General features: G+C 40.1%; 1 protein-coding gene across 6 annotated transcripts in view; it reads left to right on the forward strand.

Annotated features, from left to right (window-relative positions):
* Positions 1-27,629, forward strand: part of ADCYAP1R1 (ADCYAP receptor type I) — a 136,588-nt gene that overhangs the window by 77,172 nt on the left and 31,787 nt on the right. For all 6 annotated transcript variants that reach the window (XM_010712229.2, XM_085226835.1, XM_010712230.2 and 3 more), the window contains exons 4-11: positions 666-773; positions 13,574-13,609; positions 14,227-14,268; positions 16,065-16,168; positions 16,672-16,769; positions 17,216-17,348; positions 19,246-19,399; positions 23,018-23,078. In XM_010712229.2, the coding sequence (XP_010710531.1) occupies positions 666-773; positions 13,574-13,609; positions 14,227-14,268; positions 16,065-16,168; positions 16,672-16,769; positions 17,216-17,348; positions 19,246-19,399; positions 23,018-23,078 (736 nt within the window). The remainder of the gene's footprint in view (positions 1-665; positions 774-13,573; positions 13,610-14,226; positions 14,269-16,064; positions 16,169-16,671; positions 16,770-17,215; positions 17,349-19,245; positions 19,400-23,017; positions 23,079-27,629) is intronic.

A 27,629-nucleotide genomic window follows, 5' to 3' on the forward strand; every position in this document is an offset into this window, starting at 1 on the left:
CATTTAAATGCACTAAAGACTGCTGTAATAGACAGTGAATGCTACAGGAGTGGTTCTTTACATTTCTATACTGAATATTTTCCTAATGAACTGAACAAAACGCAAGAGAGAAGCTTTACTCATATACATCCCAAAAAACAACTCAAGAAGCAGCTGTGGGATGAAGCAGAATCTGTTCTCCAATTTTCAGTAGCCACCCTGGGCCAAATTCCAATAAGTGTCAGTATCCAACCTGTGACAGGGATTCAAGTTTGTAGAAATTCACTGAATTGAAATCAAAAATGTCAATCAGATCCCCACAGATTTAACACACCTTTTGGTAGACAGATAGTGGCAGTGAATTCCACGCTGAAGGGAAAATTAGCTTCTGACGTATAATGGAGTAATTTAATTGGGACTAACAGATTTCTCTTTTTGCCAGAGTGGAGTCTGTCCATTACTGTATGATGCAACTACATTGTACGTATGCTTATGCTATTCTTATCAATGCAAATTATTTTTTGGGTCAGGGAAAGTTTATCAGAAAGTGATACCGTTTATTATTCTAACCAACTGCACGCTGATGGATAGAAGGATGAACCAACCACTAAAACCATTTTGAAAACAAAAAGAAGAGAGAATTTGCACCATTAATCTTATATTTTTTGCCTCCCTCTCTTCTATAGGTTGCCCAGGAATGTGGGACAACATTACATGCTGGAAACCTGCAAGTGTGGGTGAAATTGTCTTTGTCAAGTGTCCTGCTCTGTTCAGATTTATCATCTCTGAAGACGGTAAAGTCCTTTCTCCATGTTCTTAGCTTCTGCCTGGTAGAGCTGCATGGCCAGCAGGTGTTTAAAGCCTGATTCAGTTGCTATATTTAAAGGGAAAATAAGAACTACAGTGGCCTGGGGTTTGGTTTCAACTTCTGTTCAAAAGAAAGCAGTGAAAAAACAGAATGTTTTTTGTGTAGATGTATGTGCATATGTTGGGTAGAAAGGGGAAAGATGTGTGAAAAAAGCTATCTCAGGCATCATGAAGTTATTGCAAAGTCTAGTAGCTAAACAAGGTGTTTACCCTTGGGTATCCACAAAGATCAGCAAGACCTGAGACCTGCGTGAAGGTGTCAGACAACTAGTCATCACAACTGGAACCTATTTTAGAAAATAACTAAAACTCAGAGCTGGGTTCTGTTCATGCCTAAGGAATGGACGTGCATGAAATGACCAATCAGATGAGTTCCCATCTTGGAGGCCTGGTGGAGGGTTGGTGAAAATTAAAAATTCTTGGAGAATTGGAGGAGCTCCATTGTGCCTTTTTGTACTCTGTAGAAATGAGATGTCAGCTTCCTACTGCTCCCTGCAGCTGGCACCAGCAACCAAGCAAAGAAACAAAAGTAAATGAAAGGTCAGAAAATTGCTCAGGTTGCATTGTGGTGAGATAGACTGTTTCTGCTTCCAGAATCACAGAATGGCCAGGGTTGGAAGGGACCTCAAGGATCATGGATCTCCAACCAGAATGCATTACTATAAGAGTTGTCCCTTGTTAGTTAACAACAAGCCTTTGCTGATATTTAAAAGTAATGTCCACTTCATCCCAGCACCCATGTAGGCCAGCATAGATCACTTAAGGAGCACTTAAGGTTTTTCTCATGGAGGAAAAACATCACCTTTTTCCTTCTGGGATCCTCTTCCCAAAGATTATTTTGCCAGTGAATTATTCATACAAAATCTTGAGTCCAAAATTCACCTTCCTGGTGTTGCTATGGACAATGCACAATTTGTGGTAGATGGTAAATATTTCATACACAGCTATGGCATGCTGAAATCCTCACCTTTAAGAACAGACATTTCAATTCATCTCAGATGGTGAAGGAAACACCAAAACGCTCTTGTGAAATGGAATTTAAGGATGATCACCTCCTCATTAAATACACCGTATGAAACTCAAGTGTCTTCTCTCAGTTAGTTCACTGGACTCCATCTGTAGTCGACATGGAGAAAGTAAGTGAGAGAAATCAATGGAAGGCAGCGTATTTCATTTCAAGAACATGAGGTTAATTACCATTTGGAGGTAATCTCTCTTTATCCAGCAAGTAATAAAGACAATTCCCTTAAATGAGGCATCTTATTTTTGAAGGGAGGAAGACGAGTCCCTTTTTAAATTATCAGTTATAAAAACATGATTATTCCTGTAATTCTGTGTGCTTCAATTATAGTGTGTATAATTACACATAATCTTGACTGCTGCAATATTGGTCCAGTATAAATTCAGTGAGTACAATGACACTTACTGAACCATCATAGTCAACCATAATAGAAAAAACAGCATAGAGCTTCTAGGAGGATTTGTGTCCAAGATGGGAAAGGAAATATTCTTTCCTCTTTCACACACATGCACACACATATATATATAAGTATATATATTTATTTACATTATTCTCCATGACTTTGTCAACTGTTTTCATTGACTGCTTGTCATTCAGTCTAATTGTCAGGCCAGTCTTGGTCATCCTTTGTGCAAGATACACACTCAACCAAAAGTTTTCACAATCCAATTATCAGTGACGTTTGCAGCCTGCAGGCCTAATGCTTTTATATCATTTATTGTGCACCAGCAGATGGCTGATCTGCTGTTATCTTCTGATATGACTGCAAGAGACCTGCTGCTCAATGCAGTGCCTGACCAACCTTCAATTAGGACCTCTCCTTTTTGGTGGCTTGTGATGTGCTTCCTTGACCTGTCCTCAAGATAGGCATGGTAACATAGGCAACACTTTTCTTTCCCTTTCTTTCTCTCTTTTCTTTCCCTTTTGGGGTTCAGTGATCAGAGATGTCACCAGTTTGAGCACACGGAGAGATGCTGTCTGCATCTACAGCACAGGAACTCTTTCCTTTCTGCCAATCTACCAGTACACCTCAGCTGCAGACCTTTTAATGGTTCTCTTTATTCCAAGGGATATTTCATAGAATGGCCTGGGTTAAAAATGACTTCAGAGATCATCTGGCTTCAACCCCCCTGCTATGTGCAGGGTCACCAACCAGCAGCCCAGGCTGCCCAGAGCCACATCCAGTCTGGCCTTGACCCTGGCCTCCAGGGATGGGGCATCCACAACCTGTCTGGTCAGTTTGTATTTCCAGTGCCCATAATTATATCCTACCCAAATATAGCACCTTCTCCCTTCTATTGATGAAATTTCTTTTCTGTAGTGCCATTGTTTCTGAAGTAATTAAGGTTTGGAGGGCTCTTGAGAAACCATCTAGTATATCTCCCTTCTCAAAGACAGTGTCAGCTCAACATGGTCTATTCCAGCATATAACATTTTAACTTTAATATCAGAATGTCTTGTCCCATTTTTTTTTTCAATTGAAATTAATATTCGTTTTAGAAAAGTACTAACAACTGTACTTAACAGAGGAAAACTGTCATAAAAAAAGGCTCAGTACATTGAAGGGCTGAAAGAAGGTTTTTGAACTCTTTGCCCAGAATTTCCAGTGCTGTTTGTAAATTGTACCTCACATTTGGCCTCTAGGAGGGTGATAACATGACCCTAAGGGAGGAGTAGTCAGTTCAGTGTAAATATATATTCTGCCTTCTTGATTTCCTTGCGGGTTCACTAATAAAAATGACAGCTGTTACTGGGTTTTTGTTTTTTTTTTGGACATCTGCTCAGTAGGAACAAAACCAAGATTCATAATTTGTTAGATAAACAAATAAACATTTAATCTGGACTTGTTTGAAACCTCTGCAGACCCAGCTGGATTTGTGCTAGTGACCTCAAGGTGGAAATATCTACATCCATAATCACTCTTCTGGGTGAATCAGGATGAATTTTCAGTCTCATTACTGCTAATTTTAGCTAACCGAGTATATTTGCTTCAATGAGGGCTTAATGAAAAAAGTCACATATTATGAAGGTTCCTTAAATAAAGGGTTATTAGATAATTAAAATGTTTCTAAGACATGGCTAATCACATTTTATAAATCATTACAGTATTCGATGGCTGCTGCTGTGTTTCTAGAATATGTAAGTAGGATAGGCACTGACCCCAGTGTCCATTAATTGTATATTCATTCTTAATTCAGCAGAGTTTTCAGATGACCAAAAATCATTTTTACAAACAGTAGCAATGATTTTGATTTATGTTTTTAAAATGTTTGTCTTATGAAGCACTGAAGCACCTGTAGGTACATCTGCTTGGATGAAATAGGGGAACCACATGCAGCAGCATTAATTTTAAAGAGTGGGGGGAAAGTTACCTCACTTGGCTTTGGAAATCTGTGAGTTATATGTGTAAAACTGGTCACATGGACTTCTGGTTCAGTGAGGGAAGTGTTAGAATCATAGAATATCCTGAATTGGAAGGGGCCCATAAGGATCATTGAGTCCAGCTTCTGATAGGTAATTGTAGAAGGTATTTTCTCTGACCTGTGTCAAATTTGAATCTTGGGATGAATGAAATCACTGGAGGAGCCTCTTTGGTTGCTGAGTTTCTGAAAGGAATTTGGCTGTCTTGACTTGGCTGTCTGATTTCTGCTTTCAGTAAGATGAAAAAGAAGATGGACTTAAAAATAAAAACTAACTGATGAAATTCCAATCCCTATCATCCACAGAGATGCTTTGTTGAAGAACAGTTCAGTGGTTCTAGCTGTAAAGACCATCTCTTGCTGTTGAGGGTTTGAAAATATACTCTGCCGTGACCTTCACTGCAGTTAAACTGAGGACTGACATTTGAACTGCTGATATGGAAAGCCTAAAGTTAAAATTTCCTTTGGAAATCCCATGATATATATCTTGTGACCCTTCCTGGTAACATTTTATTTCAGTTCTCCTTCAAAATAGTGAGAATTTTTTATTTCCTTTCAGATTCTCTTTGTGAACAAAGAGATTGTTCTAAAAATCTCTCCACCTGAAGAAGTCATTGTATCTCCTCAATCTTTTCCAATGTAGTAGGTTAAAGATTTACAGTGGTTTCTGTTCTGGAGGACTCCTAAATATTGGAGGTTTTTTGTTAGTTTGTGTTTGGTTATTTGTTTGTTTTTATGGTTTTTGTTTTTTTTTCCTTCTTCAAAATCTATTTCTTCCATCAATTCACAGTTTAATTTTCATTAGAAGCAATACTTCCATCATGTTGCTTTTATCAATTATGTTTTCTACAGCTCCTTTCAAGTGCTAACCCCAGAGAAAACCCCTCTAGCAACAGAGGGGTTAAAGCATTCTAAGGTATCTCTGCAATTAAAAAAGGAAAAAAAGAAATGGGGCAAGCCATGATGTGTAGTTATCTACAAACCCAACTAGAAAATGTTGTGTTTTATTCTTTTGCTTTATTTATTTGTTTTTACAGGCAGTTGTGATGTGTCTGGCAGAGGAAACTCACAGATGCCAAGGCTTTTCCTTCGTTGCCCCTCACAGCTGAGAAATTTTAGAGGGATAAAACCTGTACACTGAAGGGCCATTGAAAGAAACCCAATAGCCAGATCAAAAATGAGCGTATTTTTAGGTCTCTGATTTGCAGTAAAATCTAATACAAATAGTAATAGGCAGTTTCTGAGCATTGCCACGTGCTTCACACTGAGAAGTTGTCTTCATTTCAAAATCCAAATGAATTATATGATTAGCTCCTACAGAATCTACCAACTATACAGACTGTTTATCCAGTGCTCAGTCTAGGATGTTGCCTCTACATCCGAAAAAGAGCATGACTGACCTTTGCTGGTACCAGGATTAAGGCTTCTAATTAAAATTCAGTGAAATAAAGAGTCCATCCAGGTATTGTGGAGTTTAAGGGGGAATGTTTACATTTTTCAACCCAAGTTGTTTGCTGGGCTTACTGCTGCTCTGCCACTCCTGCGTCTTCATTGCTCAGCCACCAAGCTTCATTGTCCCTGAGACAGAGCTGAAAAAAGCCCATTACTGATCCCATTAAAAACACTGAGAGCCACTCAACTACTTTGTCACTAGAACACCAACCCTTCTATATTCTGCACTAGATATATCATGTGGGATTTATGAATGCAAGGTTAATTGGATTTGGTAGGCCATCCGTGGCTCTTTTCTCCTGCCTGAGTTTGGATGTTATCCCTAATCAAACAAAACAAGATGACAAGACAAGGGTTAATGAAAGGAGCAGCAGTACTAAATGTGCAAATGTGGAAAGTGTTTCTGTGTCGCTTCTGAGGAAATCGTCCTGGAGTACTGACAACATGCGGTACATAACTCCCAAACAGGGTGAAAGGGCATGAAAATTCGTTGTTCAGAGCCTTTGCAAATCAGTTGCTATTAATTAGGCCTCCTTATTGATGTATTTTTATTTAAAAAGGTGATTTTTAAAGATTAGAGACCTTTTAACCAGCAGAATGTACTTGGAAAGATCCTGCACTTATTTTCTGATGGAGGATTTGTTTGATACTGGCTGAAATTAATGTTGGCATTGCAGCTGCCTGAAATTGGAAATCGTGTTTGCCTGTCAAATGGGCAAGGGAAAAGATCAATGCAAAGGTCGAGATTTTCTGTTCAAATATATCTCACCCCTGATGGGTGTTTTAGCATCCTCACTGAAAACAGGGGGAGGGAAACGACTAGCAGCAGGAAGCATTCTGTTTTACAGAAATGGGCCATCCCATAGTATGTCCATCTTAGGAATAATAATTGTATGCTCAGCAAGTACCAAATGTAGGAAAGAGTAACAAGAGACTTATCAAGTGGAGATGTTACAAACTCTCTTTCCAATCTCTGCGTTAGTAGTGCTTCTTAGACAGCAAGTTCTTTCCTGTTAGTTTCCTATTCCTATTTCTTATTGGGCTTTCCATGGGCAGTAAAGCCAGGGAATGACATCAGCTTTTCCAAATAGAGGAGGCCATTCTATGACACGATGACCAGCTCTACTCTAAATGGTAACCCTTAACCCTAACCCAAAATAAAACACTTAACCCTAACCCAAACTGATAGCCCTTAACCCTAGCCCAAAATGCTAACCCTACCTCAAAGGGTAACCCTTTATCATTAAGCACGTCTCCTCTGCCCCAGAATCACTAAGTCTATCTGCAATGCAGGACATACTGCCAATGCAGGTATTGCCATCAGAGAATACTGACTGTATCTACGTTTCCAGTCTTCTAGTTAAGATTTTGTGAATACTTTTTTTTAACAAGGGAGTGACATTTTTGGTCTTTCCCACCGAATTACGGGGACAAAGGGTTCTGATACTCACTGAACAAGTTCAGGAGCAACAATTTCTCTAAATTCTTCTGATCGATTCAGTTAAATATCAAGTCCTTGATCCAGGGCAAGACAACATCCTGCGGTTACCAGGGCAAAGCTGTAACACAATTCAAGACCTTTGCCTAGTGTGATTTGAAAGCTAATTGGCTCTGGAGAATTAAAAAACGGGGCTCCTCTGGAAAGTATCCAAGGAACAAGGCAAGAACTGCTAAGTAGTTTGGAGAACACTTAGGTGTGCAAAAGATAATGCACTGAATTATCATTGTTGGTGCAACATGGGCAGCTGCTTCAACCTTAACCAGCAGCCTCCGCTCTGTTGCTGTTTCTCCTCTCTTTGTCTGAAATAATTAAGGAAGGAATTCCATTTGATTGCTAGACTTAGGTGTGATGAGCTCACATTCACTCTTGTCTTTAAGCAAGTGCTCGGATATGCTTACTTCTCTCAGCCTTTTCTCACAACTGATAATCTGCCTTGGACAATATGTCTTCTTTTCTTTGTTTCTTGCTTGAAAAGCTTTGCTCTGAAATATGACCCATGCCCTTCTCTGAGCTAAGAGCCTCTTTGATAGCATTTGCGTTGACCTCACATGCTGATGGATGCTCCTCTGACAGCCAGCCTGGTAGGACGGATGCACTTCATGTTTAAACGATGCCTACTAGTTGCTATGGTGACCTCAGTCCACTGACAGTTTTGTAGCCTTTGATAAAGAAAGGGAAGGGAAGAAAAAAGTCAAAATTTCCCTTACATGTTATTGGTCATATCTGTGCATAAGTCTTGCCACAGCCAGGTACGACAGCCTTTATGTTCTCCATACACGACCTCATTGGCCTTCTCCATGATCTTCCAGCCATAGTGCTCTGGTTCTTCTCACCAACCACGTGCCTAAAAGGGGTATAGGGCATGAGGATTTGTATATCAGCTCCACCTCTGTCTTTGCTGCAGTGTTTTGCACAAGCCACTGGTGAGCAGAATGAAGAATGAGTTCTCCTTAATTGTTCTCTTCCCCCTTGACCATGACAAAGGCAGTATACAAGTGAATGAATGACTTCAATATGTAGTTTAAAGTATTGTCAATGGGGTGTGAGGCTAGACACAGAAAAAAGGGGGTGAGTGTTTAGCCTAGGGAAAAAGTATGGGATCCTCTAAGTTCTCTCATTCTGAACCTTGCCTGGCTGCCACTTGCTGTAGCTGTATGGAGCTGATCCTGACTGCTGCTGGCTGAACAGATTGCCAGTGTAGGGGAGTGGCATGCAGCAATGGAGAAAGGGCTCCGTGTGCTGGATGGGAGCAGGATGGCTGGTGGATTAATTTCATGTTTCTAAATTAAATGTTAGGTTTCTAATCGGTGCTGTAGAAGACAGGGAAAAATTAGATCCCTACCTAGCTAGCTCGTCATTCACAGAGCTGGATATGATGATGACAAGTGATTTGGGGAAATGTTTTCCATCACCCACCCCTCCAACAAATGATGCTGAGGTGAGAACAGAAATAAGGTTAAAGTGTGGACAAAATGTTTTAGGACAGAATGGTTTGTTAAACCTTTCGTTCCCCTTCTTGAGCAAATAATGGGCAAAAGCTGGAACAAAAGGGTTAAATGCGAGTTGCTGTGCTCAAATAAACAAATCTATGGGAGATAAAACAGTTGCCGTGCCAGCTGACACCGAAAGCAGCCAGCACAAAGTTGGCATGTAGGAGCTGATCTAAAAGGCTGCACAGAGCACGGAGGCTCATCGTACACAGCCTGCTTCTTGGCTTTCACTTTGCCAGCCCTGTTCCCTTCAAAACGGAAGCAACAATTCCTTGCGTTACATTTCTCATCCTCATTGGAGGATAGGGAGAAGGTGTCTGCTCTTTCTTAGGCGTAGCAAATACAAAACGTGGAAAAAGGTATGACACCTACTCAAGAAATTGCATGAAAGTGCCAGGTCTTCACTACTGTGTGTAGTGAGTCCTTTGAATTCATTTTATTTTTATTTTTATTTTTATTTTTATTTTATTTTATTTTTCCTATTTTATCTCCTCAAATGGAAAGTAGAAATAAGCAATATTTTCTGTTTGATTTCTCCGTTCGGTTTTTGGGACTAGCAGTTCCTTGTTCTGGTGCATCTTCTTTAGTGCCTCTAAGTAGTACTTCAAATAACACCTAATTAATAATGACAGCTCAAGTACTAATGGAAAATTTGCCTTACTTCTCAACGAATGAATTTCCTATTCAAGCTGGTCAAATAATAAATAACACTATCTGTCAATGCACTGGACAGCCATCCTTTGTCAAGAATAGCATTAGCTTCCTCAGGAGTTTATTGACTAATGCAGGCAGTTATTGATTTAAAAATGGTTTTCTAAGATACTGTTTAATGGCTACCATTGGCTCTGTCTCTCTGTAGTCTGTACTGTGCTGTTATTTAACTGTATGTGAGGAGCACAGGCCTTGAAGAAAGTCTTGTATATAAGCCTTAAGTTAAAAGACTGCAAAACAGGCTCGTAGTCAAAATGCAGCTGAAAAGGGTGTTTTACTTATTCTTCAGTTCTGGGAGAGTAATATAATTCATCTAGCCTGCTTTACAATCATCCCAATGGACTTCCCCTTTTGCATCGCTCAGGCCTAATGAACCACTTTCTCATTGTCTGCATCTCAAGAGAAAAGTGTTGTAAGAACTTGTGTGAAAGCTCACCCAGCAAGGTGCCCTATGTTTTTCCCCATTACATTGCTGACACTGGAGCAAATTTGCTCAGGACTTCTGGGGACAGAAAAGAAGTAGAATTTCAGAGTAGAGTTGAGAAACTCAACCCACAGTCTTCATACAGCCCCAGATCAGCAAGCTCAAGGAGGTTGTGGATGCCCCATCCCTGCAAGCATTCAAGGCCAGGCTGGATGTGGTTCTGGGCAGCCTGGTCTGCTGGTTGGTGACCTTGCACACAGCAGGGGGTTGGAACTGGATGAGCATTGTGCTCCTTTGCAACCCAGGCCATTCTAGGATTCTATGATTCTATGATTCTGTGTTAAATGTTAAACACAGAAATATTCCAAATAAAGCCCATCACACTCTTCATACCTGTGAGTAGCCATACCCATTGGTATGGTCATGTGAACAGTCATATTCTGGTGGTGGGTGATTCAATGCAGTGTCAGAGAGAAAGGCAGGATCAGCACACATAAATCTGAAGCCCCATGGTGGCTGTATGCTCCTTCACTGCATGGTTTTATGCATATATATACATATAAGCACGTATTATTTTATATATGTGCATGTTATCTCACCACTCATTAGGTAGATTTTGACTTTTCACTGTAATTCAGACCATAATGTTCAATGTAAATCTAATTGACGTTCCAGTGGAGCAACTTATTAGTGAGAATTAGTTTGATGGATCAAGCTTGAAAGCCTTTGTAATAAAAGGTTGTACTGGAACATTCCTCAGTGCATTAGCAAGGATTTAGATGTAGACAAATACGTTAATAAATGGCAAGCTTACTCCTACAGCAATCAGAAAGTGAACATCATTGAAAATGTGAATCCCTTCATGTTGCCCAAACACAGTTAAAATGCAATAATAATTAGGCTGTAGAGAAAATGGTTAATATAAAAAGCCTCTTAATTTCAAAAAGCTACATTAACATAATGTTCCATTGGTACTGAGGTCATGATAGTAAAAATGAATTCAAATTGGGTATTCTACCATCACTGCAGCCAAATGTGGCCTGTATTAAGAGTCAAATAATAGCAGGTTTTATGTCCTCCTTTTTAGGTTACTGGGAAGAGCAAACAAACAAAACACAACAACAACACACTTCGTGTTCTTATAATTTATTTTTACCTATCTGTCTGTCTGTCTATCATCTATCTATCTGTCTATCTGTCTATCTGTCTATCTGTCTATCCAGCCAACCATCTATCTATCTACCTATCTATTTTATCTATCTATCTATCTATTTTTTCATCTATCTATCCATCTATCTCTCTATCTATCTATCTGTCTATCATCTATCTATCTATCTATCTATCTATCTATCTATCTATCTATCTATCCACCCATCCATCCATCCATCCATCCATCCATCCATCCATCCAACTATCCATCCATCCATCCATCCATCCAACTATCCATCCATCCATCCATCCATCCATCCATCCATCCATCCAACTATCCATCCATCCATCCATCCATCCATCCATCCATCTAGTCAGAGCCGTCAGTGTAACGTGTCAAGATACCAGAAATACCAGGCTTCAATCTACTGAACAATGCTCCTCTAACAAGAACATTGTAAAATTTGTAGCATCACATCATAGTTTTTAAGTCACTCTGTGGCACTGGCAAACTACAGTCACATTTTTGTGAGTCAGAGGGTTCTTAGGTTGTTTTTTTGTTTTTTTTTTTTTGGAGCTTTTCCTATAGGTCATCAAAGGATCCAGGCTTTTAGGTGAGGTGACCTCCTATAAGGAACAAATTCCATTATGAGCTATTAACTTGAGTGGCATTAAAGGATAGATATGGACAGTGATCCAGGAACAGTGTCTTGCTTCTTAATACTTCACCTAGTAAAACCACAGGCAAAAATTCCCAGGGAATATCCTGAAGCTGGCCATCTCCATTTAGATTTTAGCAACATAGACATATGGCTGAGCCAATCATTCTTAATAAATCTTGTTTTCGGCTGGCTCAGGAGAGGCATAGCTCTGTCTAAATATTCTGCAGAGGTATCCCTGCTGTTCTGCCCAAAATTTTGAGCAGAGTCGTGGTTTGTCTGCAACGTCTGGTACTTCAGTGTGATGCAGCAGGTTAAATGAGCTTTGCTGAAAAATGCACGACTTATCTTCAGTATTCGTAGTATTTGAAAACATCTGAGAAATCTCATATATGTGGCATCTGGAAAGCTGCTGGAGCTGGGCAGAACAGCCAAGAGACAAAGGTGTCCTCATCACAGCGTTGGGGATTAACCCTTCCAAGTAATGAGCTGCAGGATGTGTAGGTTTGCTGAAGGTTGATGCTGAATACATCCTTTCTGAGACACATTACAGCCTGCCTGAAAGGGGGCATGCCAGAAAAGAAGAGGCCTTAGCAAAAGCTTTATCTTTGTTTTCTAAACTCCAGCATCATCTTCACACTAAGCCCTTTTATTTCCAGTTTAGATCTAAAAGTATCTCTGATTTATTTTAAAGCGCGGAGAAAAATCAGTGAATTCAAAACTGATTATGGCTCTGAAAGGGAGTAAAATATAAAATGCACTTCAGGCTGTGCAGGAAGGAGTCCCTTTTCTATTTTTTTTTCCCTTGGATGCTGTCTTTCTCCTTTTCAGACCTAATTTTGTATAGAATTTCACTTTTTAATCCAAAGCCTCTTGCACAAATAGCAAAGACCTTTGCAGTCCGTGCTTAAGAAACAACTGCATGTTTGGGGTTAAAGAACAAGCTGAAGCTCAGCGGTTATTCCAGGGGGGTCCAGTGCTAAGCTGTGTTATATATTTAACCCGATGTGGAAGCCTATGAATGGCTGACAGGAATTTTTCTCTGGTCCTGTTTGATCTGTGGGTGGCTGTTAGAGCTCCTGCAGGCAGCTTTGAGTCTCGCTGCATGCGAGGCAGCAGCACCACGCAGCGGCACAGGGCAGCTCTTCTGCACTCAGCCTACAGCATCCATCCAGCACAAACCCAGCAGAAATAGAAAACCAGTGCAATTGGGGTTAAGTACACATCAGGCTGGCTGAGAGATTGCTTCGGAGTAATAATCAGCTTTTCACAAGAAAAAGCATGAAAAAAGGAAATGCAAACCCAAACTTGTAAGATTCCCCGTTCTGATGTTTGTGTTTCTAATATGCAGATCATGGATTTTTGACACATTGTCTTGGAAATATGTGGCCTATTCTTATTTCAGGACCTTCTTTCCTATAAAAAAAATTACAGACAACAAACAGGTCATGAATTAAAAAAAAATTAATAATGCAGTGTGATGGACCATCTTCTGGAAACCACTTTCTAGCTGTAAACATAGATTACTTAACTTGAAAAACAAATAAAATTCTCCTGCAGTTCTTTGCGAGGATGAGAGGGAATGGCCTCAAGTTGCACCAGAGGAGATTCGGGTTGGATATTAGGAGGAATTTCTTCTCAGAAGGAGTGGTGATGCGTTGGCACAGGTTGCAAAGGGAGGTGATGGGGTCATCATCAATGGAGTGTTTGAGGAAAGAGCAGATGTGGTAGTAAGGGACATGGTTTAGTGGGCAGTGTTGGTGATAGGTGGGTGGCTGGACTGGAAGATCTTGGAGATCTTCTCCAACCTTTATGATTTGTAGGCTTTACTACGTTCATTCCTCTTACAGGCAGCAAAGCCTCAAAATCAATTTAATTGTTTCTCTCCTTCTCATTTCAGGTTGGGAAGTAGACAACTTGGGGCAAACTCATGCAGGTAAGGACCTCTTACACACCTCTGTTCTCATAAACCATCTGTAAAGGACATGATAATCTCAGATTACTGAAAACTTATTCTGCACAATAATCATTGTGATAATGAATACATGTAGCTCTCTGTAACAGTGAGATAAAAAAATAAAAATTTGATATTTTTTAGAATTCGCCATCATCTTAGCCTAGAAATGCAAAATTAAAACTAATTATCATTTGGTGGATGGAAATCATTTTTCATGAATTTTATCTATACTTCAGTATCTGTGGATTTCGAAGGATTTCTAGAAATATAATGCTTAACCTTTACATTTTTTAAAATAATTTTTTTCCCAGTTTGATTTGCTGTCTCTTGTAGCCATGTGCTCACTGCTTTCAGTAGCAATCTCTAAATTTTATTGCTTCAATCTTGATTTAAACTTACAAGTAAACCCAATGTTTACTTCCTCAAAAGACAGAATTAAGAATTTTTTGCCTTTGGACCCAAACAGATAAAAATCTGGATTTTTAAAAATAATTTTTAAAAAATGGATTCTATTCACTGACTTCCACAGAGACCAGTTGGGGTCCTCATAGAAAATGCAATCCAAACAATTTCATACTGGATTTCCACTTTTATAGGTGATTATGACCTGCTGGAAAGCACAGCCGAGACTCCCCTAGGTAAGCAGCAGAACCATGGGATGTTTCTCTCTTTTATTTTAGCTCTCTTAAAAAGGAAGCTCCAAGCTTTCTCTCCTGCCACTTAGGTATTATTTTCTAATCAGTTCTAGGTATTATTTTCTAATCAGTTCTAACGATGGTGACACATTTTCTTGAGCTTACATTTTAGCAGTGTTATGAAAATGTATTCATCCATTATTGAGTCTTGTGCTCCAGCGAGAAAATTGGTATAAATTATATCTACCTGCTGAACAATAGTTTAACTAAACAGTGTTGAGGAAACTCAACACCATGATTCAGTGGTTAATCTCCATGAAGAACTGGAGACGAATGTGAATTTACCAAAATTTGCCAGGTAATGCAATGTAAAACTATTGCAGTGATTAAATCAGTGTATTCTGCCACGTGGATGGCAAACGTTCTCTGAAAAGAAGGTCACCATTAGTGTCATAAGCTAATTGACTAAATTGCTCTAAGAATGTGAAATAGCATAATCTTGACATTAAAAAAAAAACCACAAACAAATAAGAAACAAAAAAGTTTGTCATTTCCATCAATTCACGTCATAGCACTGCTTAAAGTAAAAAAAAAAAAAAACAACAAAAAAAGAAGTAATAGCTGAATAAATGAAAACTGTTCTTTTGTTTTGGAGAGGAATAAGTGCAGCCAGCAGCCCAGCTCTAAGTTTTTTACCTGGTCAGTGAGCTCTGAGTAAAGTAATGGTGCTTTAAGAGTGCAATGTGGGGACGTCCCACCTCAGTATCAAAGACATTATCAGGAGATGCTTTCCTCTTCTACTGCCAGCTTCTGCTTCCAATGCAGTTTGAAGCATTTTGGCAGTACTGGCGAATGCTATTTAGGAGCTACTAATTAAATGAGGTTAGAGAAACAGGGGAAAATGAGAGAAAAAGGGATAGAGTTTTCCTCTGAGCCAGTTCTGAGCCTCCTAGCAAACACACCTTTCAGAAGGAGGCCATAAACTATTGTTGGCACAAATAATAGGAAGAGGAAAATCTGAAGGGGGTAATTGCCAAGCGAAGCCACTGTGGGCTTCTAAATGAAGAGATGTAAATGAACTTACTGCTGTCGGGATAGCAGAATCAGAGAATCATAGACTAGTGACAGGGAAGAGGTTCCCACTCCATTCTGTTTTCCTACAGAGCAACAGGTCCCTCGGAGTAGAGCCAAGCCTGGAGATACATGGGTGGGATATCTGACCGTAGGGGCACATCCAGCTGCCTCACTCAGATATGCAGTGGCCAGTTTAGATATCCCAGAGCTATCTGGCTTCCAGGTCCTATTCTAAAAAAATCATGTTAGCACCACGTTTTCTTGCCAGTCTCATGCAAATGGCTCAGATATAGATCATTACAAATAACACAAAGTGCATATATTTGAGCACTGGACTTACTCTTCAGTCATCTGAAGTGCAAATGTTGACACTGAGGCTGCATTTCCACTCTGCCTTTCAGAGTCAATGGAGAAACGTGGGCATTTATCTGACCCTGTTTTTTGTATCCACTTCAGAATGAGTTCTTTGGTGCCCTGACTGTGCTGGTTAGATCTTTTTTTTGCTCTTTGGTGACCAATTGCATGTAGACATCTGTAGTGCCTAGCGTAGAAGTAGGTCATTGAAGATGTCATTAAAGATTAAAGGCTCCGTTAAAGCCTTTTTTGGGTACTCTAATAGTACTCCCACTGGTACTGTGGACTTGTCTCAAGGGGATAGAGGGTATATCTTTGGGTTTGCTTCAGCAGTGTGACGTTCCCAATTGTACCTGTTGCACTTGACATAGGGGACATCAGCAGAAATTGCACTGAAGATGGCTGGTCTGAACCTTTTCCTCATTATTATGATGCCTGTGGCTTTGATGAAAATGAAACAGAGTCAGACAACCAGGTGGGTGGTATCCTTATAATTTAAAAGAAGTGGGAGTTGGGGGCAGCTTCCTTTTGTCCAGCTTCTGGTCATGTTCTGATTATCAGATATTTATGGGCATAAATACATGAGAAGTAAGACTTGTATCCTTCTTAGCTCAGTTTATGTTTTTGGAATATGAATGTTTGCTGTTGATACAGCTTGTAATGTTTAGAAGCATGAGTTAACCCCATTGCATCCCCTATTGACTAAAGAATCCCTTGGCAAACTAGTATTTTTTTCTACACGTAGTGGTCACAGAACTATAGGCAGCTTTTGTTAGATCACAGACATTTAAACTTCACGGTGTTCAAACCCAAGGGTCTGCCAACACGAGGGAGTGCTCTAACACACACTGAGATACCAGATTGAGAAATATCCATTGAGAAATAGATCCTGCTGGTGGTTCCCCCCTGCGTGTTGACAGAGTGAGGAAGAAGTGACCATAGCTGAACTGTTTAACCATGTGATGTTTGTCTTCCAAGGATTACTACTATCTATCCGTGAAGGCGCTGTACACAGTTGGATACAGCACGTCCCTCGTTTCCCTCACCACTGCCATGGTGATCCTGTGTCGTTTCAGGTGAGCTGGGACAAAAGCAGGTGCCAGTGGCTCTACCACTGCTGAAAATAGGCTGGAGCTCATCGACTCCAAACAACATTTCAGCTTTTATGTCATATACGATAAGTGGGAAGCAGCCCTTCAGTCAGGTTGTTCCCCTTGCTGGACCCACTATGGTGGTGATATTTCAGTAGACTCTAGATGCTGTTGTAGCAACTCTCTCCATTGGACTGGCTCTATTTTATGTTAATTTGCATGGTTTTGCAGGAAAATCCTCCTCCTGTTTATGTTTAGGGTCAGTATTATCCACACTCCTGCCCTACAGATGTCTCTATTCTTAGTACCCAGGTACTTGGAGTTCTAACCGTAGATGTAGACAGCCTAGGTGCTATTCCCAGAAAAAGAAAAGAAGATATATTTTTATTCTCCACCACCAATTTTCCTCTCTTTTATTCCTTCCTCTCTAGGAAGCTTCACTGCACTCGGAACTTTATCCACATGAACCTCTTTGTTTCATTCATCCTACGTGCAATATCAGTATTCATTAAAGATGGAGTTCTTTATGCTGAGCAAGATGGCAACCACTGTTTTATCTCCACTGTAAGTAAGACTAGAATCAAACCCTTTTCCCTTATTTTTTTTCCAGTATGAAATAACAAAAAAATTGTGAGGCAGGCAGCAGTCTGTTGACTATCAGAGCCTGAGGAGCTACTGGGAGGGGAGGTAATTGGTGGTAAACTTCTCTCCCAGTTCACTGTGAGTGGGATAGTCCCACATAAACAGCACTGTGCATTAGCACAAATCTACAAGTTTCATTTTCTGACTTTGGTTTGTTTCTCCTGGTCATGAATCTATATAGTGATAAATGGGAAGAGAGCAGAAATGGTTTTCTTCATCTGGAGACTGATTTTCTCCAGAGCCTTATTTGCTCTGGATGTTGGGAAGAGTCACCTGTAAGGCATGTGAACATCCAGACACAAGAAAGTAGCCCTGAAAGCGACATTAAAAAAAAATTGTTAATACTAAAATTGTTAATATTAACTATGTATTTGTCTCTGAAGGGGAGTTGTTCAGTGTGTGGTTTCATAGAGAGCAGTCTCTTTCACCAATGCACTTATCTATATATTTTACATGTGAATCCAAGCTCCGTTCACATTTTAATATTGCTTTGACAAACTAACTCATCTGGTGTAGTGATGATGGAATTATACTGAGATCCCAAACTGAAATGCCTTTCATCCACCCATTTATAGTATAAATTCTCTGTGAGTCACTTCCACAAGAAAATCACACCTGTGTAGTTTCTTAGCCTCTTCTTTGTCATTAAAACTAGTTCCTGCTTTGAATTCTCTGTGTAAAATCTGAAGCCATATTAGATCTGCACTTTGCTCATAACTCTCTTTTTAAAATGCCATCTGCTTCTTTGTCCTAATACACTCCAAATATAAAATATCTTACAATGAGAGCTCTAATGGCCACATCTTCAGCTGGCACAAACTGGTAGAGCTTCTGAAAAGCAACTCTTGTTTTTCTAGTTTAGACATATTGATTTCAGATTTGCCCCGGAGAATGGGATGGGATGGGATGGGATGGGATGGGATGGGATGGGATGGATGGGATGGGATGGGATGGGATGGGATGGGATGGGATGGGATGGGATGGGATGGGATGGCAGTTTGGGACCAGTCTGAACTGACAGCCTTCCACTGTTCCAGACAGGAGCTCCCAATTTATATACTAATTTTACTGTGATGTATTGAAAAGTCACTTTGGTAAGACTAATGATGTCTCACTGGTATGAAACACTGTCAAGATAAGTATGTCCTACACTCACAGTCAGGTTAGAGCTCAGTTTCCACTAAAGACCTTGACATTTATTTCCCTTTTCTTTTGTCCATTATTTCCCCCCCCCCCCCCCCCCCCCCAGTGAATGAATGAAAGTTTCTATCATTTTGCACAGCAGACTGCTCTGGTTTCTTTACACTTATGTGAACACTTTCATGTGTTCACTTCTGAGTGACCATGCCAGAAAATGCAATTCTCAAGTGTGCACACAGGAAGATGCATCCCTCCTGATCCTTTTCAGGGCTTCCCACATTCCTCCTTCCTTTTCACCTCCTTCCTTTGGTTCCTTAGTGCACAACTGGATTCTTTTCTTGTCTGCACTTAATACTTGGGAGGGAGCTCCAATCTGGCAATTAAAGCCCATCGCCAGCACAAACTCCCAACTAATGCAAGAGGCTCTCAAGCTGTCTGCTGGCCACCTCCCACTGGTAAAATTGGCCACCTACCCTTCACAGCTTTTCCTTCTAAGTGGCCCTTGACATTCCTTTCAGGATTTTAAAACTTTACTGTTAAAAGTGTGTAATAGTAGTCTCAGCTGTGTTCTTTTCCTCCTAACAGATTTGGGGAGATTGAAAGCATTTTCTCTGCTAATCGCAGGCAAAAGAACATAAAAATAACTTTTTTTTTTTTTTTTCCCCTTGGTTCTCTGCAGGTGGAATGCAAAGCAGTGATGGTGTTTTTTCATTACTGTGTCATGTCCAACTACTTCTGGCTTTTCATTGAGGGGCTGTACCTTTTCACGTTATTGGTAGAAACCTTCTTCCCAGAGAGGAGGTATTTCTACTGGTACACCATTATTGGCTGGGGTAGGTGATATTCCTTGTGTATAACCTATCTCTTTATCCTGAAGGCAGGCATGTGAATGAACTATCTAATATTCCTGTATACAGATCCAAAGTGCAGGTTAAGTCTTTGTTTAGAAGCGCCCTGCAAGCCAAACCGTGCTGTGCTTATTTAGATAGACTTGGGCTGAAACGTGGAGAACATCACATCACTTGCAGATGTCTAGTCCACAGTTCAGAACTGCCTTCTGCAAGATATGAACTTAATACCAAGTTCTCCAGCTTAACCAAGGCTGAAATACTAAGTCTTGTCCATTCTCTAAGACTTCCTTTGTGCCTTTCTCCCACCCAGTAGAGAAATTGAAAGCATGTTCAAAGGGTACACACATATGCCCCTCATACCTGGGTGGCAAATGGAAACTTGCAGTGTTGGGAAAAGGTAAGATTTGTTTCAGAAGATCGATTGTAAGTTGATAACTGGGCGATTACTTTTCATGGTGGTTTCCTGGAGGTAAATTGATTCTGGTAGCGTGTTAATGCAAACGGTAGTTTGCAGAAAAATCAATTCATTTTAAAGATGCCTGAAGAAGGTTGAACTCCATATTTGTACTTAAACAACACTGTTTCTGTCATTACCTTGGAAAAAGAACAACAACAACACAACACAAATTCATGCATAAAATCTACATACAACCTGTTACCTAAAGAGTTTTCTTTTGAAATGGAATCTCCATGCTATATGGACTTCCAAGTGACCTGCAGCTTGTTAGCATTTTGCTTTGACGTTGCTTAGATTTTTTTTTGTTTGGTTGATGTGTCATTGTTTTTTTCCTCTTGAGGCGCCCGTGCCTACCCAAAAATTCCCAACTCCTGGCAAAGACACCCTGCAATGGGGGCAAAGGGATGGAGTAGAAAGAACAGATAATCAGAAATAGCACTCCAAGGCTGGGGAATTATTGATGAAGGGTTTTCAAAGTTCCCTTTGTGCTCTGCACAGATGTTTGATTACACTGCTGCTGAAATATAATGTTGTTCTCCTAGAGAACTTGGGGATGGATACACAAAAATATGATAATTTTAAAAGAAAATGTACATCTTTGCAAAACAGATACGTATCGGTGGTTGAGTTACTTTAGCTGAGCCTGCACAAATTTCTTGTCTGTCAGTGCATCTGGATATGAGGATATTGCAACACAGTGTCTTAACTGACAAGGAAAATCACGATCTGTGAAAAAAAGCTACCCAGATGGACTCATTCTTTCATGCAGCCTCACAATTTACACTCAAGATGAATACTGGAACTAAGATCTGGCTGTTCAGTTTATAGATACCACTTCACATTCAAAGCAGTATCAAATGACAACCATTAATAATACTAGGAGAACCTCCCAACATGGGCTGTTTTATTATTTTCAAGTACAGTATTTTGTTATTTCTTGAGTATCTCAAGTTGGGTAATGGTTCCCCAGACACAGAAGGAGCAGTTGGTGCTTTGCAAGAACAGAAGCTCTTCCAGATTCTGGATTCATGTTTTGAACCCTCATAGGGCAAAAAAAAAGCCCCCTGGCTTATAGCTGCTAGGAAAATGGTTGCATTGAAGCAGCAGCAGGCAGCAGCTCGGTGTTTTGCAGCATCTGGATGTTTATCTGTTTCTCAAAATGTGCTGAGCACATCATTGTCTGTGTGTAATTAATGAGAACTACATACGGTTGCACTGATCCAATTTTGCCCTCTTAAATATGCAAGATGGTGGTAAGCACATTGGGTAGTTTACTGGATGGAGAGACAGAAGATTCCTCTGGAGATCCCTCCTAATTCCTGCTCCTTATTGAAGGCAGAAATTCAGTCAGCAAGAGCATCTCTTTCCTGCAGCCCTTCGAATTTCTCTGTTTTCAGATATTACTCAGAAGATGAAAAGGTTGTGATGACTGTGTATGTCTCTTGGATTAAAGAAAAGTGAGTGCGTGTATATTCATATAGCAGATAGTTCAAAGTCTCAAATATGTTTTTTTAAAGTACATTTTTTGGAGACCTTGAGTGTAATTCAGACTTGCAAATCAATTTCTACCAACAAAATGTAGTGCAAATAGTTATGCACTATGTAGCATGTCAGGCTCATGCCTGATATTTAAAGAATTTTTTATTACTATTATGCATCTAGGTGCACAAAGACCTTAATGTTTTCTAGGTATTCTCGTGTGAGAAAAGCAGGCATCAATTTAAATTACAACACGCATGATTTCTTCAATCCAGAGCCTATCATTTCATTTCTTCTCATCATTTTCTTTTCAAATATTTCGTGTGTACACTTTGTGACAGAAGGAAGGCTTCATCCATCACCGAGGTCTAACAGGGATATTTTTATGTCTGAGAGTGGGAATATGAGATTTGACAAAGGCTCACTTAAGCGGATCCAGCTGAATGACTAATTAACATGACATCAATGCAGCTTTGCAGAATGTATAAAGCATAATTGTTCCTGTCAGCTCATGACAGTCTTGTTCACTGCTGCATGCTGGAGTTACCAAGGTCTTTTGTTGTGTTTGCTTTTCGGTGCTTTATCTTTCCAGTGGTACCTCAATAAATGACCACTTTCCATTGGTACCTCAGTAAATGACTGCTTTCCAATGGCACCTCAATGAATGACCTCTTTCCAGTGATACCTCAATAAATGACCACTTTCCAATGGTACTCCAATGAATGACCACTTTCCATGGTACCTCAGTAGATGCAGACATTTTCCCAGTTGATTTTCTTTGCCATAAAAGAGAGAAACAACTTACCCAGACTTTTCCTGCAAAAAGCATTCACTTTTTAAAATATTTCCACTGAATAAACACCGTTTTTGTACTTTCAGATGGGAAAATGAATCCAGGCTTCTCAGAGGATTTTTGGTTTAATTTGTGTTTTAATGTATTTTTTAAAGATGAGAGAAATCTCTGAAGTAGAAAGGAAACGTTCTTGTTCCCAAGGTTTGGGTTTGTTTTGCTTTGGTGTTTTTTTTTTAATCGTTTGTTCTTAGTTTTTTGTTTTGTTTTGTTTTGTTTTTTGTTTTTTTTTATTCTTATTCAGGAAGAAAAAAGAAGTAAAATTCCTGTGAATGAGGGAAAACTACTCTCTACTGATTTCTATTGGGTGAAAGTAAAGCAGAAATTTCTTATTTATAATAGCAGGGAAAACGCAACATATGCAAGTCATTTACAACATTTACAAGTTATTTACAACAAAAGCACACAGGAGTAAGAAGAGTACAATAATACCACTATTGCATCTGCAATCATTACAGGGATTACATTACATTATAGGAGCTCTAGTCACAGAAGCTGATGTCTTTGCTTTTGTTTAGCACAGCCTATGTTTTATTGTTGAAGCATCAAAATGCAAGACGTGAGCTTTGAGCAGTAATGATCTGAAACAACATTATTCTTTTCTGTTCCCAACTTTATTCCCATCAAGGCTCACCTGTCCTCTGACTGAGGTAGATGTTTCTAGAGCTCTGAATGACTTCAGTGGGTTGTGTTGTTTGGTCCGTGAGTGCTCTCAGGGAATAAAACCTTAGTGGAGGAGCTGCTAAGAAGTGCTCTCCGTGAGTACTGACTGTTTTTAGGCTGATAATGACATCACTTGTCTTGTCTTCTGCAGGCACCCCGACAATTTGTGTCACTGTCTGGGCAGTGCTGAGGCTTCACTTTGATGACACTGGGTATGTATCATGGTGTGAGAGCACGTTTCAGGACAGTGACAAAGGGGAAATGGAAATCTAGTGATCAAAGCACACACACACAAAAAAAGCTGAGTGGTGCTGTTGAGATGCTAGAGGGAAGGGATGCCATCCAAAGGGACCTGGACAGGCTGGTGAGGTGGGCCCATGGCAACCTCATGAAGTTCAACAAGGCCAAGTGCAAGGTCCTGCATCTGGGTCAGAGCAATCCCAAGCACAGATACACGTTGGGTGGAGAATAGCTTGAGAGAAGCCCTGAGGAGAGGGATTTGGGAGTGTTTGTTGATGAAACATTTACATGAGCGAGCAATGTGTGCTTGCAGCCCACAAGGTCAACTGTAGGCTGGGTTGAAGTGTGACCAGCAGGTCGAGGGAGGTGATTCTGTACCTCTACTCTGCTCTCATGAGACCCCACCTGGAATACTGCGTCCAGTTCTGGAGCCCCCAGCACAAGAAGGACATGGAGCTGTTGGAGCAGGTCCAGAGGAGGGTCACAAAGATGCTCAGAGGGCTGGAGCACCTCTCCTGCAGGGATAGGGTGAGGGAGCTGGGGCTCTTCAGCCTGGAGAAGACTGTGAGGAGAGTTTTCAGTACCTGAAGGGGCCTCAAGGAAGCGACTTTTTGTAGGGAAGTATACCGACAGGACAAGGGAAAATGGTCCAAAACTGGAAAATGGTAGATTTAAACTAGATATTAGGATGAAATTCTTTACTGTGAGGGTGGTGAGACACTGGAGCAGGTTGCCCAGTGAGGCTGTGGATTTCCCCTCCCTGGAAGCATCCAAGGCCAGGCTGGATGGGGCTGTGAGCAGCCTGGTCTTCAGGGAGGTGTCCCTGCCTATAGTATGGGGTTGGAACTGGGTGATCTTAAAGATCCCTTCCAACCCAAACCATTCTATGATTCTGTGAATTAATTTCCCTTTCCATTTCCAGCGGTGATTTGAGTTTGGAAGTAGCTTAAGCCAAGCGTTCAGCCTGGAGTTCTTATTTATTTATATACTTATTTATTGTATCGTCATTGAGACAATATTGATGTCCTTATTCCTCTGATGAAATCATGAAGGATATCTGTTAACATGCAGCTGACCCAATGGCTCCTGCTCAGTTAAATATGGCTTACCTGATCTTAGAACTGCTGTCAGGTGAATTGCATGTGTGACTGCCTGCTCCTCTCCAATTGATTATGAGGAAAGACAGAAGTGTTAAGTTCAGCTCAAGAATATTGCAAATATCTGATGAGTGAAATTTGCAGGAGGAGTTGCTGAGCTCCAGTTTTCAAAAGGAATTAAGAGTTTATCCTCCTCTTAAGAATTTTTCCACAAATCTAATTGGGGAGATGAGTAGGAGTGAGGCAGAAGCCCACATTTAGTCTTCTGCATTAAAAATAAGTAAATAAATAAAATTTAGGAAATGCAGTAACTTAAGAAAGAGCTTAAGAGGATAGATTCTACCTGAATGGTATATTTTGGTGGGAAAAAAATCTACAAAGATCTTGCATTCTTTGCTAAATAACCTGAAAGAAGATCTGCTCACAGAGATGGTCTTGTCCATCCAGTTAGACTGACTGCTATGACAGTGCAGCAGGCATATCTAGTAGGAAGGTGTGCACACTAAAAATACCAAAGGATCCATGTTTCTTTTCATGACAGCTATGTTTGAAATCGGTCACACTGTAGGAAAAATGCTGGTGAGTGAGGGATTTTAAGCAACAGTTGGTAAATCCAGTCATGGTCCTTTGAAAACCTCAATCTATGTGAATGATGTCATTATGTACCTAAGTCCCATTTGCGATAGATTTAGGCTCGTATTTAAAGTTCTCCTTTTATTAGAGATACTTGGAACCAAAATTTGCATAATGCTTGCTGTTCTGCCAGGTTGTTTTTCATCCTTGTCCTATCTTGCTCTTTTTGGAAAACACATAAGGCCCTTCCTCCACTGGGGATACCAGTGCTTTGCCCCTGTGTTCTCTTCTGACATCAGGACAAATTAAATTGCTTATTTCCTTGAAAAACAAGCCAGAGACCCCCATTGTGTCATTATTATGATTACAACAGAAATCCTAAATGCATTCATTTCCTTTGGAGCTCAACAGTCCTTGTGTTTTGCATATAGGGGGAGTATCTCACACAAGGAGAGGAAGAAAAAGAGCAGAAAACACCCTTTCCTCTCTTAGTTACAGAAGCTGTTTAGCATGCAGCACGTCGGGTCAGATGCCAGCTGAGTGTCTCAGTGGTTACTTTTTAAAAATCAGCAAGCATTGTTCTGGAGGTGAGGGAAAATCCAGCACGAACCTGAAAACATTGCAGAAATTAGTGAACTGGGAAAGCACAGTGGCAAAGGCATGGACTGAAATACAGGCTCACAGTCTGAGTTTCCTCCTGCTTGCTCCTTATGAAACTGGCAGAGTTCCCTTGATTCCAACTTGTGATTCACATCGTTGTAAGCGACAAGTCTGTGGAGATAAATGCAACTGTCTGTTTATCCAGAGCAGTGCTACTGAATTAAATGGAATCATTCCAGATGTACGCCAGGGATGTAACAGAGATGAGATTTTGGCCTTTCCAAATGGAAACCTCTGATCTCACTGGCTCTCTTTCTGTCATCCATCCTGAAAAACAATCCTCTGATCTTCGCTATAGCAGTGCATTAGTAATGAAATTTTCCTTTTGGTGATTCTCATCAGAAGATAGTGTTTTTTTCCACCACATCCATCCTATAGATGTCACATGGGTTGGACCAAAAATTTTTTAATAAAACCCTTGGGTAAGCATTAGCAGGTTCACTGTTGACATCTACAACATAGACATTGACAAGTTAATTTGTCATGTAGACATCCTGTGGAAGAGTCTGTTTAGAGAAGAAAAGGCATTTCTAGGAGAAAATATATCACTATAGAGCACTCACTTAAAACTCAGCAGTAGAAAAGAAAAGAAGAAAAAATGCTCACCCTCCCAGTGCCTGCTTGTCTCAGCTGGAGTCTAAGATAATCAGCTGGACTGGAGATACCTTCAACAGATGACTAAAACAAGAACAACTGAGTCCATATATTACATTGACATATATTAATGCCTATTTATATGAACAGAATATCAGAATTTGCCCGGATTCTTGCAGAATTGTTTGACTTGCTAAAAAGGTTGCATGAATATACATCCTGCAGAGGCTGAGATTTGCAAATAGTGAGGAATTTTTAGGAGAAGCCACCTGACCTAGAAATGCATGCAGAGAGTTTCAAAAGTAGTTATTGAATGTAGGTACTTTTATTCTACGGAATACAACTATTGATAGCAGAAAGAGTCTCATTTCAGATAGATAGAAAGAGTCTCATATCCAGACTGTGGGTTCCCTCTGAACACCAGACCCCTTTCAGATACTTAAGTGGGACATCAAAAGTGAGATAACTTAGAAATGCTGCTTTGAAAATCTCAACCATCAGTCCCATAGATTTTAGGGAGATTTTTAAGCTTTTGGTCTTTGGGCGGAGAGAAAAGTATGTAATTTTGTGCAAATGGAACATCCCATCTCTACATTTGCTTTCTTCTCCCCTGCTCTACCAGATGCGTAGAGATCTAGAAATATTGCGTTTATCAATTCAACTGAAACTTCTAAACCAGACATAGCTCAGCTCCTTGGACTTTCTCTCACTTCAACTAGGATGATGGAATTTGAGCTCTGCTGCCTCGTGCTTAAAGCTGTGTATAGTTTTGTTAATAGTACAGGTTTTCACTTCCCCCCACCACATGCCACCATTTGAATGACACAAAAGTTGTGCAAAGCTCTCATTGGATCAGCAGTGTTTTATTCTAATTGGTTAGTTGACATCTGACAAATGTATCATGACAACCACTGCTGGGACTTTTGGCTTTTGTCCCAGTGGGAGGAAAAGAAACCATCCTCAGAACTGCAGGTACAAAAAAGGCATTTTTCTGTGTTTATATGTTTTCCAGAAAGGAAACAGGAGAGGAACAGAGCAGAGACAAATAAAATATGTTTTTTAACTGGCAATCAGAATTTTAATGACTTAAAGTAGTGTAGTGGGGGTGGTGTGATGTGGCAGGGGAAATAACATTTCTTGTTTCATTATTACTGCTTTTCTAGCTTTAAAATATAGTTTTAAACCCATGTATATGTGTGGGTCCTGTAATTAATTTGCTCCACAGGTAAATATCCAAATGTAAATATCCAAATGCACCTAGGTGGAATAAACTTCAGCATAATCCTTCAGTGAATCTGGAGGAAAACTGTCCATATAGAGGTAGAAATGCCATTTGATTTAGGAGCACTCATTCCAAACAGCTTAAGAAGGGAGATGACAGCAACTATTGCCCATAGCTTGAAGCTTCTTAGGTGAATCATTGCTCGTTGGTAGGATTGCACCTCATTGACTGGAAAATCATTCCTGGATGTGTATATGACTAGTGCCTGGTACATCTTGGTGTACTAGACATGTGTCAGAATCCTCAGGTCAGGTTCAGGAATATTTGTATCCTTTAGCCCTGGACCTTCCTTGTCTGCTAATCCTTTGTTCTTGTCT

This window comes from Meleagris gallopavo, chromosome 6, assembly GCF_905368555.1.
Source record: "Meleagris gallopavo chromosome 6, MGAL_WU_HG_1.1, whole genome shotgun sequence".
Classification (NCBI taxonomy): Eukaryota; Metazoa; Chordata; class Aves; order Galliformes; family Phasianidae; genus Meleagris; species Meleagris gallopavo.